Source organism: Macrobrachium rosenbergii, chromosome 10, assembly GCF_040412425.1.
Source record: "Macrobrachium rosenbergii isolate ZJJX-2024 chromosome 10, ASM4041242v1, whole genome shotgun sequence".
Lineage (NCBI taxonomy): Eukaryota > Metazoa > Arthropoda > Malacostraca > Decapoda > Palaemonidae > Macrobrachium > Macrobrachium rosenbergii.
Genome location: NC_089750.1, coordinates 9,744,982 through 9,757,616, shown reverse-complemented (window position 1 = coordinate 9,757,616; position 12,635 = coordinate 9,744,982). Strand labels below are relative to the sequence as shown.

Below are 12,635 nucleotides of genomic sequence, written 5' to 3'. Positions count from 1 at the left end.
TCGGATGTACTTGGATACACGCGCCCCGGTGATCGTGAAAGGTTCCAGAAGATTCCCCCAAAGAATGAGGGCCGCCGCGGTGCCTGGAATAAGATGAAAGGGCGTTAGGTGAAGGCGCTGTTGGGGTCCTTAAAGAATTTAAAGAAGAATCGCAGGCGTGGGCGGCGAGTCGGAGGAGAAGTTGGGCAAAAGATTTTGATTGCATAACGCGGCGGTAGTCATCACCATGGAATCTCTTGGGCTGGTGAAAGAATGGGTGGGTGGCGCCAGAGGAAATGAACATTACCAGTAAATTGGGTGCTATTCGCGTGCCCCCACTGACTCACAACGGCACCTTATCTCTCTCTCTCTCTCTCTCTCTCTCTCTCTCTCTCTCTCTCTCTCTCTCTCTCGTCCGCACTTATAAACCATCCTTCAAAAGGAGAGAAAAAAAAAGCCATAATGAGAAGCCGCAGACTTCATGAGAAAATTTTTTCAAGATGGTTGGAGATGTTGTAGGGAGGGAAGAATTCAGGGTGCCATTGCTTCCCTGCATGTAATGGAGGACTGCAAACTTGAATGTTTAACCCCATTACAAATAACTTTTATTTTACGAAGTACATCTTTCTAAAAGATTATTTTCTCTCTTATCAACAGATTGTGATACCTGTCCGAAAACTCCGAAGGTAACGCACCCCACCTCAGCAGTACCTGATAAGCAATTCGAGAGGGAAAACCCTTCCAAAGGTTAGAGAGTCGTCTTACAAGACCCGAGGGGAACACCACATCAAAATGAACTCCGAAGAATTCCGCAAGAGGGGGCGTGAGATGGTGGACTACATCGCCGATTACATGGACACCATCGAAAACAGACGCGTCACTCCTGCCATAGAGCCGGGCTACCTGAAGGACCTGGTCCCTCTGGAGGCGCCGCAGAAGGGCGAAGACTGGGACGACATCATGAAGGATGTGGAGAACAAAATCATGCCCGGGGTAAGTAATGCTTCACGAAAATACTCATCTGCACTGAAACAAGGTCTCTGAAAATTTACCAAAAGCAACAACCACTCTGTCCTTTAGGTCACTAACGATATCTCGTTTCCTTCTTCAGGTGACTCACTGGCAGCATCCCAGATTCCACGCCTATTTCCCATCGGGGAACTCCTACCCAAGCATCCTGGGGGATATGTTGAGTGACGGAATTGGCTGCATAGGATTTTCATGGGCTGCCTCCCCAGCTTGCACTGAACTCGAGACCATAGTCTTAGATTGGCTAGGTAAGATAAGCTACTCTCTCTCTCTCTCTCTCTCTCTCTCTCTCTCTCTCTCTCTCTCTCTCTCTCTCTCTCTCTCTATACAGCTGTCTCTCATGTTATACACTCTTTTTTTATTATTCATTGAATAAATATCTTATTACTGTTGCCATTAATAACAAGAAAACACAGCAGACCATTTTAGAAAAGATACACTAAAAGACAAAATTTATCGAAACCCACTTCTTGTTAACTTTTACTCACTTCATTTTTTTATTATTCATTGTAAACTCTTTCCACACACAACATTTCATTCCTTTATCATTCATTGTAAACTCTTTCCACACACAACACTTCACTCCTTTATCGTTCATTGTAAACTCTTTCCACAGACAACACTTCATTCCTTTATCACTCATTGTCAACTCTTTCCACACACAACACTTCATTCCTTTATCACTCAATGTAAACGCTTTCCACACACAATACTTCATTCCTTTATCATTTATTGTAAACTCTTTCCCACACAACAACCACAACACACAGCACCATGCGTGCATTTGCAAGCACAGTTCACCTGTACGGGGATAAAATTGCATAGGCACATGAGCAGACATTTCTCCCAGTTATGACTTTCCGTTACCAGCTCTGACGCTTCTTCTGCTTCTCCCCAACAGGAAAGATGGTCGGTTTGCCTGAGGAATTCCTGTCCTTCTCCGAGAACAGCAAAGGAGGTGGCGTCATACAGGTGAGTTAATCATTTAATCGACACCTTTTACTGCAACAATTCAATCGACACCTTTACTATAATGATTTAATCGACGCCATTTCTATAATGATTCAATCGACACCTTTACTATAATGATTTAATCGACACCTTTACTATAATGATTCAGTCGAGACGTTTACTATAATAATTGAATCGATCCCTTTACTATAATGATTTAATTGACACATTTAATATAATGATTCAATCAATCCCTTTATTATAATAATTTAATTGACACCTTTATTATAATGATTTAATCGATACCTTTCCAGTACTAGTTATTCAATGGACATCTTTACTATAATGATTTAATCAACACCTTTAATATAATAATTCAATCCACCCTTTTACTATAATGATTTAATTGACACCTTTACTATAATAATCGAATCAACACCTTGACTATAATAATTCAATCGGTACCTTTACTATAACGATTTAATCGACACCTTTACTATAATGATTCAATCGACACCTTAAGTATAATCATTTAATCGACGCCTTACGTATAATCACTAAATCGACACCTTGACTATAACAATTTAATCGCCACCTTTACCATATCAATGTGAATTGGATTACCATGCAACAATAAAAAACAATGTAAAGACTTGGACCAATACATTGCAACACACTTTGCAACGTTAATGCATTGTGGATCATGCAATGTCGTACGGTACAATCCAATACAATTCTGGAATACATCATCCATCATAGAGTACAATGCTACGATACGCAAAGATAATGTTGGTTTCATTCGACCACGCCTAATGCATCACATAATTGAAATACAGTACAATGTAACACATCGCAGGAGTACAACGACCTTTGTATTTTGAGATACTTATGCAGTATGCGATGTGATACACTACTGGAATGCATTACAATGTACTTTATTACAATGCACTTTAACACCATAATGATATCTGTGTCTTGCAATGCCCTGAAGCCCATGTCAATGCAACAGTCTTGCTAGAACAAAATATAAAAGGAGGAAATGAGAAATGGGTTAACTTCAAACCAGGTTCTAGACCTCTCTCTCTCTCTCTCTCTCTCTCTCTCTCTCTCTCTCTCTCTCTCTCTCTCTCTCTCTCTCCTCCTCCTCCTCCTCCTCCTCCTCCTCCTCCTCCTCCTCCTCCTCCTCCTCCTCCTCCTCCTCCTCCTCCTCCTCCTCCTCTTCTTCTTCTTCTTCTTCTTCTTCTTCTTCTCTTCTAGGTTATCTCTCTCTCTCTCTCTCTCTCTCTCTCTCTCTCTCTCTCTCTCTCTCTTCTTCTTCTTCTTCTTCTTCTTCTTCTTCTTCTTCTTCTTCTTCTTCTTCTTCTTCTTCTTCTTCTTCTTCTTTTTCTTCTTCTTCTTCCTCCTCCTTTCAGCGAAATTGAATTGTCTCGACTAAAGGCCGTTGCAATTGTCAAGCAGCGATATCATGTAGAGATGGATGGAACGGAGGATGGCACGAAATCGTCCGGGCGACAAGCACAAGGGCTCCGGCGCCCTCCATAAATATTGCGAAAAGAAATGATCCAGATTACCCAGCGACATCTGGGACGATCCTACATTTTTTCTAACTTTTTTCTTCTTCTAATGAAGTCAAACACCCCAACCTGGATTTTGAAGCAACAGATGGGAATTTTGGAACACCAGAATCTATAACAAATAAACACAAGAATTTCCAAAGTGTTCATTATGATTCTTAAGAGTGGTAACAGCGCCAATTCAAGCTTAACGTAAGAGACGTGTACTACCAGAAAAATCACTGCCGACAATAATTCGCATGTCAGGTCAATGACAGTTCAAATTTAGCATACAGGGCGGGCCTTACGTGAGGATGTCATAATTAAACTTATTACAAAAAAGGGAAACGACTGTGATAAGGTTTTTAAGAAACCTTTGCTTTCTATCGCCACGTTTATCTTGCCAGTAAATTTTAGATAATAAGCAAAAAATGCGCCGAAGAAACGAGTTTCCTGTACAGCTTATAATCAAGGCCACCGAAAATACATGTATCTTGCGGTGGTCTCGGTATAAGGCTGTATAAGCCGCGTCCCATGAAACTCTCAGTCAGCCGTGGTAGCCTGTGTTGTTGCGTTGCCAGATGAACGATCATGGCTAACTTTAATTTTAAATAAAATAAAAATTACTGTGGTTAGAAGGCTGAAATTTGGTATGTTTGATGATTAGAGGGTGGATGATCAACATACGATTTTGCAGCCCTCTAGCCTTAGTAGTTTTAAGATCTGAGGGAGGACAGAAAAAGTGCGGACGGACGGACAAAACCGGCACAATATTTTTCTTTTTCAGAAAACTAAAAATGAGTTTGCGGTTGCGACTTTCGTCTTCGTTTTTATTATGAATCACATCAACGGCATAATCGTTATGATCACTACTACTGATAGTAGTATCATTAGTAGCTGCAGCAATAAACAAGTATTTTTAGCCAAACCTGACGGGAAATGAGTTTACATCCAAACTTAACTCTTATCATTTGGGAATATTTGCTCTCATTAAAGCGAGTTTATCAAGAAAAATGTTCGTCCTTTAAATAAAAAAGCGAATGAGAAAGAATTTAACGGAGAACACCAGAGAGAGGGAGAGAGGAAGAAAGAGAGAGAGAGAAAGAAGGAGAGAGAGAAATCGATATGTGGCTATTACCCCTCACAATAGAGTCGGTCTCGAGCGAACTTTTAGTCCAAAATCTGACTTTCGACTTTCTTTTTCTTCTCCTCTTTCTTCTTCTTCTTCATCTCCTTCTTCTTCTTCTATATATCCTTAAGCTATATAATGATGTTCCAGGTGGGAGTTTTGCCTCGTTTTGCCTCGTTTTTGGGGTGTTTGAAAAAGAGGGACCGAAGGAATATTTGCGGTGACATCTTGCGAAGGAGGCGGAAAAGATTGCTCCCGGAACAGCAGGGCTGTAAATGACTGGAGACATGATAAGATCGATTATTATATATATATATATATATATATATATATATATATATATATATATATATATATATATATATATATATATATATATATTATATATATATATATATATATATATATATATATATATATATATACATATATACATATATACATACATACATACATTTATGTGTGTATGTGTGTGCGTGTTGTGTGTATCTTCCCCGAATTAGCACCTTTAAATGAACCTCCAAAATACCAGCATTCTCACACTCACCAACTACAAACTTGATGAAGTTCTCGCAAATCTTGTCGGCTATTCCGCTCATGGAGACTTTGATATTACACCCACCTTCGTAAAACAAAACAAAAAAAACTCTAGGTAGATTTACATCAAATGAATGAATCTATTCTTAAAGCGAGCAAAGAAAAAAAAAACTTTAATCCTCTTTTGTGAAAGAGTGAAAAAAACACATCGTAGCGAATTCTAAAAGAAACTATACTCCTGTCTCATCTAATCTAAATTTCTTTCCTAGGTTTAGGTAGCTCACGTTTTAAAGAGAGACGAAATAAAACATTTATTCTATTGTTAATTGTCCCACATAAAGAAAAACATTATCTCGTTCTTGGGTAGCATTTTGAATAAGGTACCCACCCCATATCTCTCTCTCTCTCTCTCTCTCTCTCTCTCTCTCTCTCTCTCTCTCTCTCCCTCTGTCAGTTCAATGCCGCTTGGAACACGTGTTTATGCGTATTTAATTATATTATTTCACACATGAATAACAAATTTGACGCTTTCTTTTCAATCATAGTATATAAAATCATACATAAGTATCGGTATCTTCCTCCTCCTCACAGTAATAATAATAATAATAATAATAATAATAATAATAATAATAATAATAATAATAAATAATAATAATAATTAAATAAATAAATAAATAAATAAAACAGCGACCTACCTCAACGATATATTAAAAATATAAAATTGGGGAAAAAAAATAAAAAATCCCTCGGGTTAAACATCAAAAGTAATCAGATGAATCGTATAATAATAATAATAATAATAATAATAATAATAATAATAATAATAATAATAATAATAATAATAATCAGTAAACGAGCGACCTACCTCAACGATATAAAAGAAATGTAAAATTGGGAATAAATATCTGATGACATAAAATTCCCCGGGTTAAACATCAAAAGCAATCAGGTGGATCGTCTGCCTACAATAAGCGGTTTAACAAGAGAGGACTGCGAAGGATATCGTAAGCCCCCCCAAGGATATGAGGGATCCACCCCCACACACTCTGGAATTTTTTTTTATTAATAAATCCGTACTACCCGATCTAGAAGTTATTGAAATATGGCAGGCTTAGTTACGTCATTTTCAATCCGTCTCGATGATTGAGGATTGTCATAAGAGAGCAAAAAGGATATCCTTTTTTGATCTATATGTATATATATATATATATATATATATATATATATATATATATATATATATATATATATATATATATATATTATATATATATATATATATATATATATATATATATATATATATATATATATATATATATATATATATATATATATATATATATATATATATATATATATATACAGTATATAGGATTGAATGGTTGATCTCGTTTTTATTTTTATTTTCTTTTCTATCTGAAGGAAGGACTTTCAATGTGAGGCTTTTGGTAACTCTCTCTCTCTCTCTCTCTCTCTCTCTCTCTCTCTCTCTCTCTCTCTCTCTCAAAAATTATATCAGTATTCTCCTCTAAAATTATAAGTGATTACATTACAATCAACTGCTGTTTTCCATCTGTTAAATAGCTCTCTCTCTCTCTCTCTCTCTCTCTCTCTCTAAAATTATAAGTGTAACTATTGTTGATCACGTTACAGTCAACTGTTATTTCCTACCTACTGATGAAAAGCTCTCTCTCTCTCTCTCTCTCTCTCTCTCTCTCTCTCTCTCTCTCTCTCTCTCTCTCTCTCTCTCTCTCAGTTGGGGGGAAAGGGCTAACTGCTTATGTAGGCACGTCATCGAAGGGAGGAGGTGCTTCCAGGAAGGCACTCATCTCATTGTTCTCTTCTCCTCTGGAAGAGATCAGAGGGATGCCGATGAATTTAGCCAGCCAGGGATCGCAGATTTTCCTGCATGGCTATTCTGAGAAAAAAAAAATTGGCTTCGCAGAATAATGAGGAGATGGCATTTTAAAGAAGGATACGTTGGGTTCCTAAAAGAAATTATGATAAGAGAATTATGAGGTGGTCGGATAATGCTGCGAATGAATTTTAAAGAAATGTGTTTTGGTATTGTTTCTTTGACTGGATGAGTTTCTTGGTAAAGGGACGGGGTTTGGAGGAATTGCATCTTTTGATGTCAGTTTAGAACAATGAAATTAATAACAAACAAACAACAACAGCAGTAACAACAACGACAATGACAGTGGCTTTTATGCCCCATAATCCGTCAAAAAGACAGAAATACCAAAATTTGTCTTAACATACACACTATTTAATTAAGGGCTCTTCGGACTAACATCTGCCTTCAGCTATTACAGGTATTACCAAACATAAATTAAAACTAAATTCTAACTTAAACTTGATGCCTGTTTCACTAACATGACACTTCCTCTCTACTTTTCACCCTCTAGGGATCAGCATCAGAATGCGTACTGGTGTCTCTCTTGGCCGCCCGCGCCCACATGATCCGCCAGCTGAAGAAGCAACACCCCTTCGTCGAGGAAGGGCTCCTCCTGTCCAAGATGATGGCCTACTGCAGCAAGGAAGCCCATTCCTGCGTCGAGAAGGCCGCCATGATGGCCTTCGTCAAGCTAAGGATTCTGGAACCAGATGAGAACCAGTCTCTCAGGGGCTCAACTCTACAGCAGGTAAGTTAGAAGTAAAATCTCTCTCTCTCTCTCTCTCTCTCTCTCTCTCTCTCTCTCTCTCTCTCTCTCTCTCTCTCTCTCTCTCTCTCTTTTTAACAATACATCAATTTCTTACAACCATAATCAATCAATCAATCAATTAATTTCCTATAAGTATAAGAAACTCAATGACAATCTACAGGTCAAATAAGTCTCTCTCTCTCTCTCTCTCTCTCTCTCTCTCTCTCTCTCTCTCTCTCTCTCTCTCTCTCTCTCTCTCTCTCTCTCATTAACATTCCATCAATTTCCTATAAACATATGAAACTCAGTGCTGGTAACAAATGTTCACAGATTTCTCCTTACTATCTATCTCCATTTTTCCCATCCTTCTCCAGTAATTCCTATTCTTTTGACATTCTCCCAAAACTAAACACCATTTTCCCTACGCAAACCTAGATCAATGGATTTTTCTCCGGTGTACAGAACGTAAAATCCAAAACTTAAACAATCCAAAAGCAGAGTGGAATTGATCAGAAAAAAAATCAATAACTTTGTATTTTCAAAAAATATTTTTTTTATAGTAACCACCTCCAGTAGATAAATTAAAAAAATGTTTTTGTGCGGGTACTTTCCAGCTGAATTGGTCTTAGAGGAGTTAATAGATAGAATGAAGATAAATATATAGTCACAAAAACGTACTAAAAACGAGTACCTTCCATGTTGACAGATAGGCTTCGCTTTTTAATCCTTGAAGGGCACCGAAGCTTTAGAGGGTTCGAGTCTCACGATCCGACTGTCTTTTGTTAGGACTGATCTCTTGAACGGGGCTAGGCAATGCGCAATGCATGTGAACGCTGCATTTTCAAAGAATTCTCAGGTTATTGGAAACAGGGCTCTTACCGGTACAAGACATTTTAACTTAGAATTTCAGTTTAGATTATTTTATATATTAATTTTGTTTATGGAAAATAATGCAATTTTATTAAATCGTCATATCTGGAAAAGGTCTATTGTACACATTGGATTTTTTCAGAAAATATAAAATTTGATCAAACCTCACGAAATATTAATTTTAAAATGCTGAAATTGTGGTTGCCCGAAAAATTCTCTAAAATAAAGAAAAAAAAACACTATGACTTAAATTTTGCTTCCATGTAATAATCTTGTATATATATATATATATATATATAATAATCTTATATATATATATATATATATATATATATATATATATATATATATATATATATATATATATATATATATATATTTACATATATATAAGTTCGTGGTAACCTTACAAAATAACAGCTCCTTTAAAAAAAAAAACTCTGGGAACTATTTCAGAATTATTCTACTATTTGAAAAACTCCAGATATCTCCTCCAAAAACAGGAAGAAAAAACAAAATCATTTTAAATAAGAAAAATATGATAACTGCAAAAGAAAACGTAACGCCAAGCCTTCGAGCAATAAGTCATACAATGACGCGGGAAGTCTGCTCGTCCTAACTCACGAGGACTCGAAACAAAACGTTACCACTTAACCCGATTAAACGATTGACGAACGTTTTTTTTTCTCTTAATTACAGGTGATGGAGGAGGACCGAGCCATGGGACTCATCCCATTCTACGTCGAAACAACTCTAGGAACCACGTCCTGCTGTTCCTTCGATAATCTAGCCGAGATTGGTGAGTTGGAAATGAGACTGATTATGTGTGCGTGTGTTGTGTATGTATGTCTGTGTGTGCATGAATATATATACTGTACATATATATATATATATATATATATATATATATATATATATATATATATATATATATATATATATATATATATATATACACATTTATATGTGTACATCTATACAAAACTTATATAATGTTATAATTTTTTTACCTTACTAGTCACTGTGAATTGAGTCACTGTGAATTATATAAAAAAACAACAAAGTCTTGCATAAGGAATTCTAATTACAAAAAAAAAAAAAATACGAAAAGAAATGCCAGCTAAAACGAGAATCATCAAAATACGAATTTATCATAAATCATTCCCACCTCGCCAAAAAATAAGACTAATTTTTTTGAAAGTCGCAAAGAAACAAATACAGCAAAATTAACTTAGAGAACCCTTTCAACTTTTTTTTTCCATAGGTCCCGTATGTGAGGAATACGGAGTGTGGTTGCACGTCGACGGAGCCTATGCTGGAAACTCCTTCATCTGCCCCGAATTGAGGGCTCCCATGAAGGGTATTGAGGTGAGTTAATGAGGATAATAAGAGGGATTTATCAACTTAATAACTACACAAACAAATTGTGTATATAGGATTCATTACTTTCAAAAGTAACTTGACAAATGTAAGGAATCGATTTGAGTCTCAGTTAACGTGTTTCCTTCTATCCAGAGGAAGTTCTGGGTTGATTTTTCATATTCTGGGTCACTTTTAGCATTTCGAACACTAGTAGGTTATTTACTAATTGCTTATTCTTTCATCTCTTCAGTACGCATCTTCCTTCAACTTCAACCCCAACAAATTCATGTTGACCAACTTCGACTGCTCACTTATGTGGTAAGTTCATCTGCTTTTGATTATTTCTTTTTTTAATATTTTATAATTGCGCGGGAATATATGTGCAGTATACTCTTTTTCACTATCTAACACTAGAAGTTATTATAATTTCACATACTATGCTTTCTGACTTCTGGAATTTATAAAATTTTCGCAATCTGGACTTCATAACCTTGAAAGTTTTTTGCATGCTACACTGTTACATACTGACTTTCCAACTTTAGAAGTTCACTAAAAAAAAATGTACATTTTAATTCATTGCAGGGTGAAAGACAGATTCAGGTTAACCCAGGCACTTGTTGTGGACCCACTTTATCTACAGCACTCCTACTCTGAGAAATCTATTGACTACAGGGTAAGTGTTCTACGAGCGACCACATTGTAAATCACTTGAAAGTAATATAATTTCTCATACAAGTCAATCGTGAACAATAGTCTTAGTAAGCATATCTTAATGAATGGATAAAATTATCAGTTTTTAGCCAGCATGGTTTTTTTTTTTTTACCCACTTGCCACGCACTTAGCGGTTCAATGCCTATGTTTACGGGCTGCTCTACGGGCAAGAGCCCGTGCTGGCATAAAGCTACCTTAATCTTAAATAACAACTGTTCCTATGACACAGCTCTTGTAACGGTTCAAAGACGACTATTTGTGCGTTGCAATCTAACATTTCTTCCTCTCTCCTTCTCGCTTACAGCACTGGGGAATTCCCCTCAGCAGACGCTTCCGAGCCCTGAAGCTGTGGTTCGTGATCAGGTCCTTCGGAGTGGAGGGTCTCCAGAAGTACATCCGAGAGCACTGTCGTCTCGCCCAGAGGTTCGAAGTCCACGTCAGGAAAGACAGTCGGTTCGAAGTCGCCAGTCCCGTCCATCTTGGTCTTGTGTGTTTCAGGTAAATTGAGAGGACATCGTTTTTGATGAAACTTGGGACTTAATATCTGGTAGCAAAGTAGATGGAGTTAACTTAAGGGTTAAGAAAATGGTGCAATAAATTGACTTAAAAGGGAAGAATGGGTATGACAGTTGGTATTTTACGTTAGATATACAAATCCTTTCTATTCAGTTAAGTGATTTTCATCGAATTTTGCTAAATATACCCTTTCCTCGTGCATCTAAAAATGAGGCAACCTTTCCTCCTTGGACCTAACAGGATAATTACACTACTCATCCATCTTTCATCGACATCCTTAGCGAATGCAAAATATTTAAACACTGAAACACATTGGAAATAAAAGTTCTCTCAGCCTTTAACAGCAGTTTTTCCTCTCCCTTCCAGATTACGAGGATCCAACCAGATCAATCAGAAACTGCTTTCGTCCATTAACGCCTCCGGAAAACTGCACATGGTACCGGCCTCTCTAAACGACAAATACGTCATCAGGTTCTGCGTCTGCGCACAGAATGCAACTGATGCCGACATAGGTAAGAAACTCTGGCGATTTGTTAGCCGCGATTTGGCGAGTTCATTGCTAGACAGTTTTGAACAATATAATTCTAAATCACTTTGTTTCATACTCTTTATTTTTTCTTTTTATTTTTTGAAAGAGCAAAGGTCTAATTTAGTTTTGTAATCCCTTTTCCTTTATTTGTTTACATTTTTGTGATGGGAAGGATCAAATTCAATACTAAAGAATTTTTTTCTTTCTTTTGCAGACCACGCATGGGACGTGATCTCACAATTCGCAACAGATATGCAAGACATCATCAACGACGAGATTGTCGACAACAAAGTGAGTAGCGTCTCCCTCTCCCTCTCTCGCTCCCTCTCTCTTTCTCTGTCCCTCTCTCGTCAGGTCAGGTCGTAAACGCGTCCTGAGTCACTCGCAGAAGTGAGAGAACCTTTCACTCGTATTTTTTATTTCTTAAACTTTGTTGACATTTCTCTCTCTTCTTTACGTATATACGTGAAAAGTTGTAACATATAAACAGTGAGAATAACTCACACAAAGCTAGGAGGAAAACACCAATGCCAAGCTAAGTGAGGCGAGGAGTATTACTACCTCCCTTATCAAAGAGACTCCAGATGAGAAGAAAGTGATATCATGGAGTCAACAAATGTCACGAAGAAACGTCAACAAAGGTCACGAAGAAACGTCAACGAAGGTCAAGAAGAAACGTCAACAAAGGTCAAGACGAAACGTCAACAAAGGTCACGAAGAAACGTCAACAAAGGTCACGAAGAAACGTCAACAAAGGTCACGAAGAAACGTCAACAAAGGTCACGAAGAAACAAGTGGTGATAAGGATTTCCAAACTTAC

General features: G+C 37.1%; 1 protein-coding gene across 1 annotated transcript in view; it reads left to right on the top strand.

Annotated features, from left to right (window-relative positions):
- Window positions 1-12,635, top strand: part of LOC136842483 (aromatic-L-amino-acid decarboxylase-like) — a 42,329-nt gene that overhangs the window by 18,130 nt on the left and 11,564 nt on the right. The window contains exons 2-12 of the mRNA XM_067109863.1: window positions 637-972; window positions 1,091-1,256; window positions 1,910-1,980; window positions 7,590-7,826; window positions 9,396-9,495; window positions 9,961-10,064; window positions 10,309-10,376; window positions 10,641-10,731; window positions 11,075-11,268; window positions 11,653-11,798; window positions 12,030-12,106. Of these exons, the coding sequence (XP_066965964.1) occupies window positions 772-972; window positions 1,091-1,256; window positions 1,910-1,980; window positions 7,590-7,826; window positions 9,396-9,495; window positions 9,961-10,064; window positions 10,309-10,376; window positions 10,641-10,731; window positions 11,075-11,268; window positions 11,653-11,798; window positions 12,030-12,106 (1,455 nt within the window). The 5' untranslated portion in view covers window positions 637-771. The remainder of the gene's footprint in view (window positions 1-636; window positions 973-1,090; window positions 1,257-1,909; window positions 1,981-7,589; window positions 7,827-9,395; window positions 9,496-9,960; window positions 10,065-10,308; window positions 10,377-10,640; window positions 10,732-11,074; window positions 11,269-11,652; window positions 11,799-12,029; window positions 12,107-12,635) is intronic.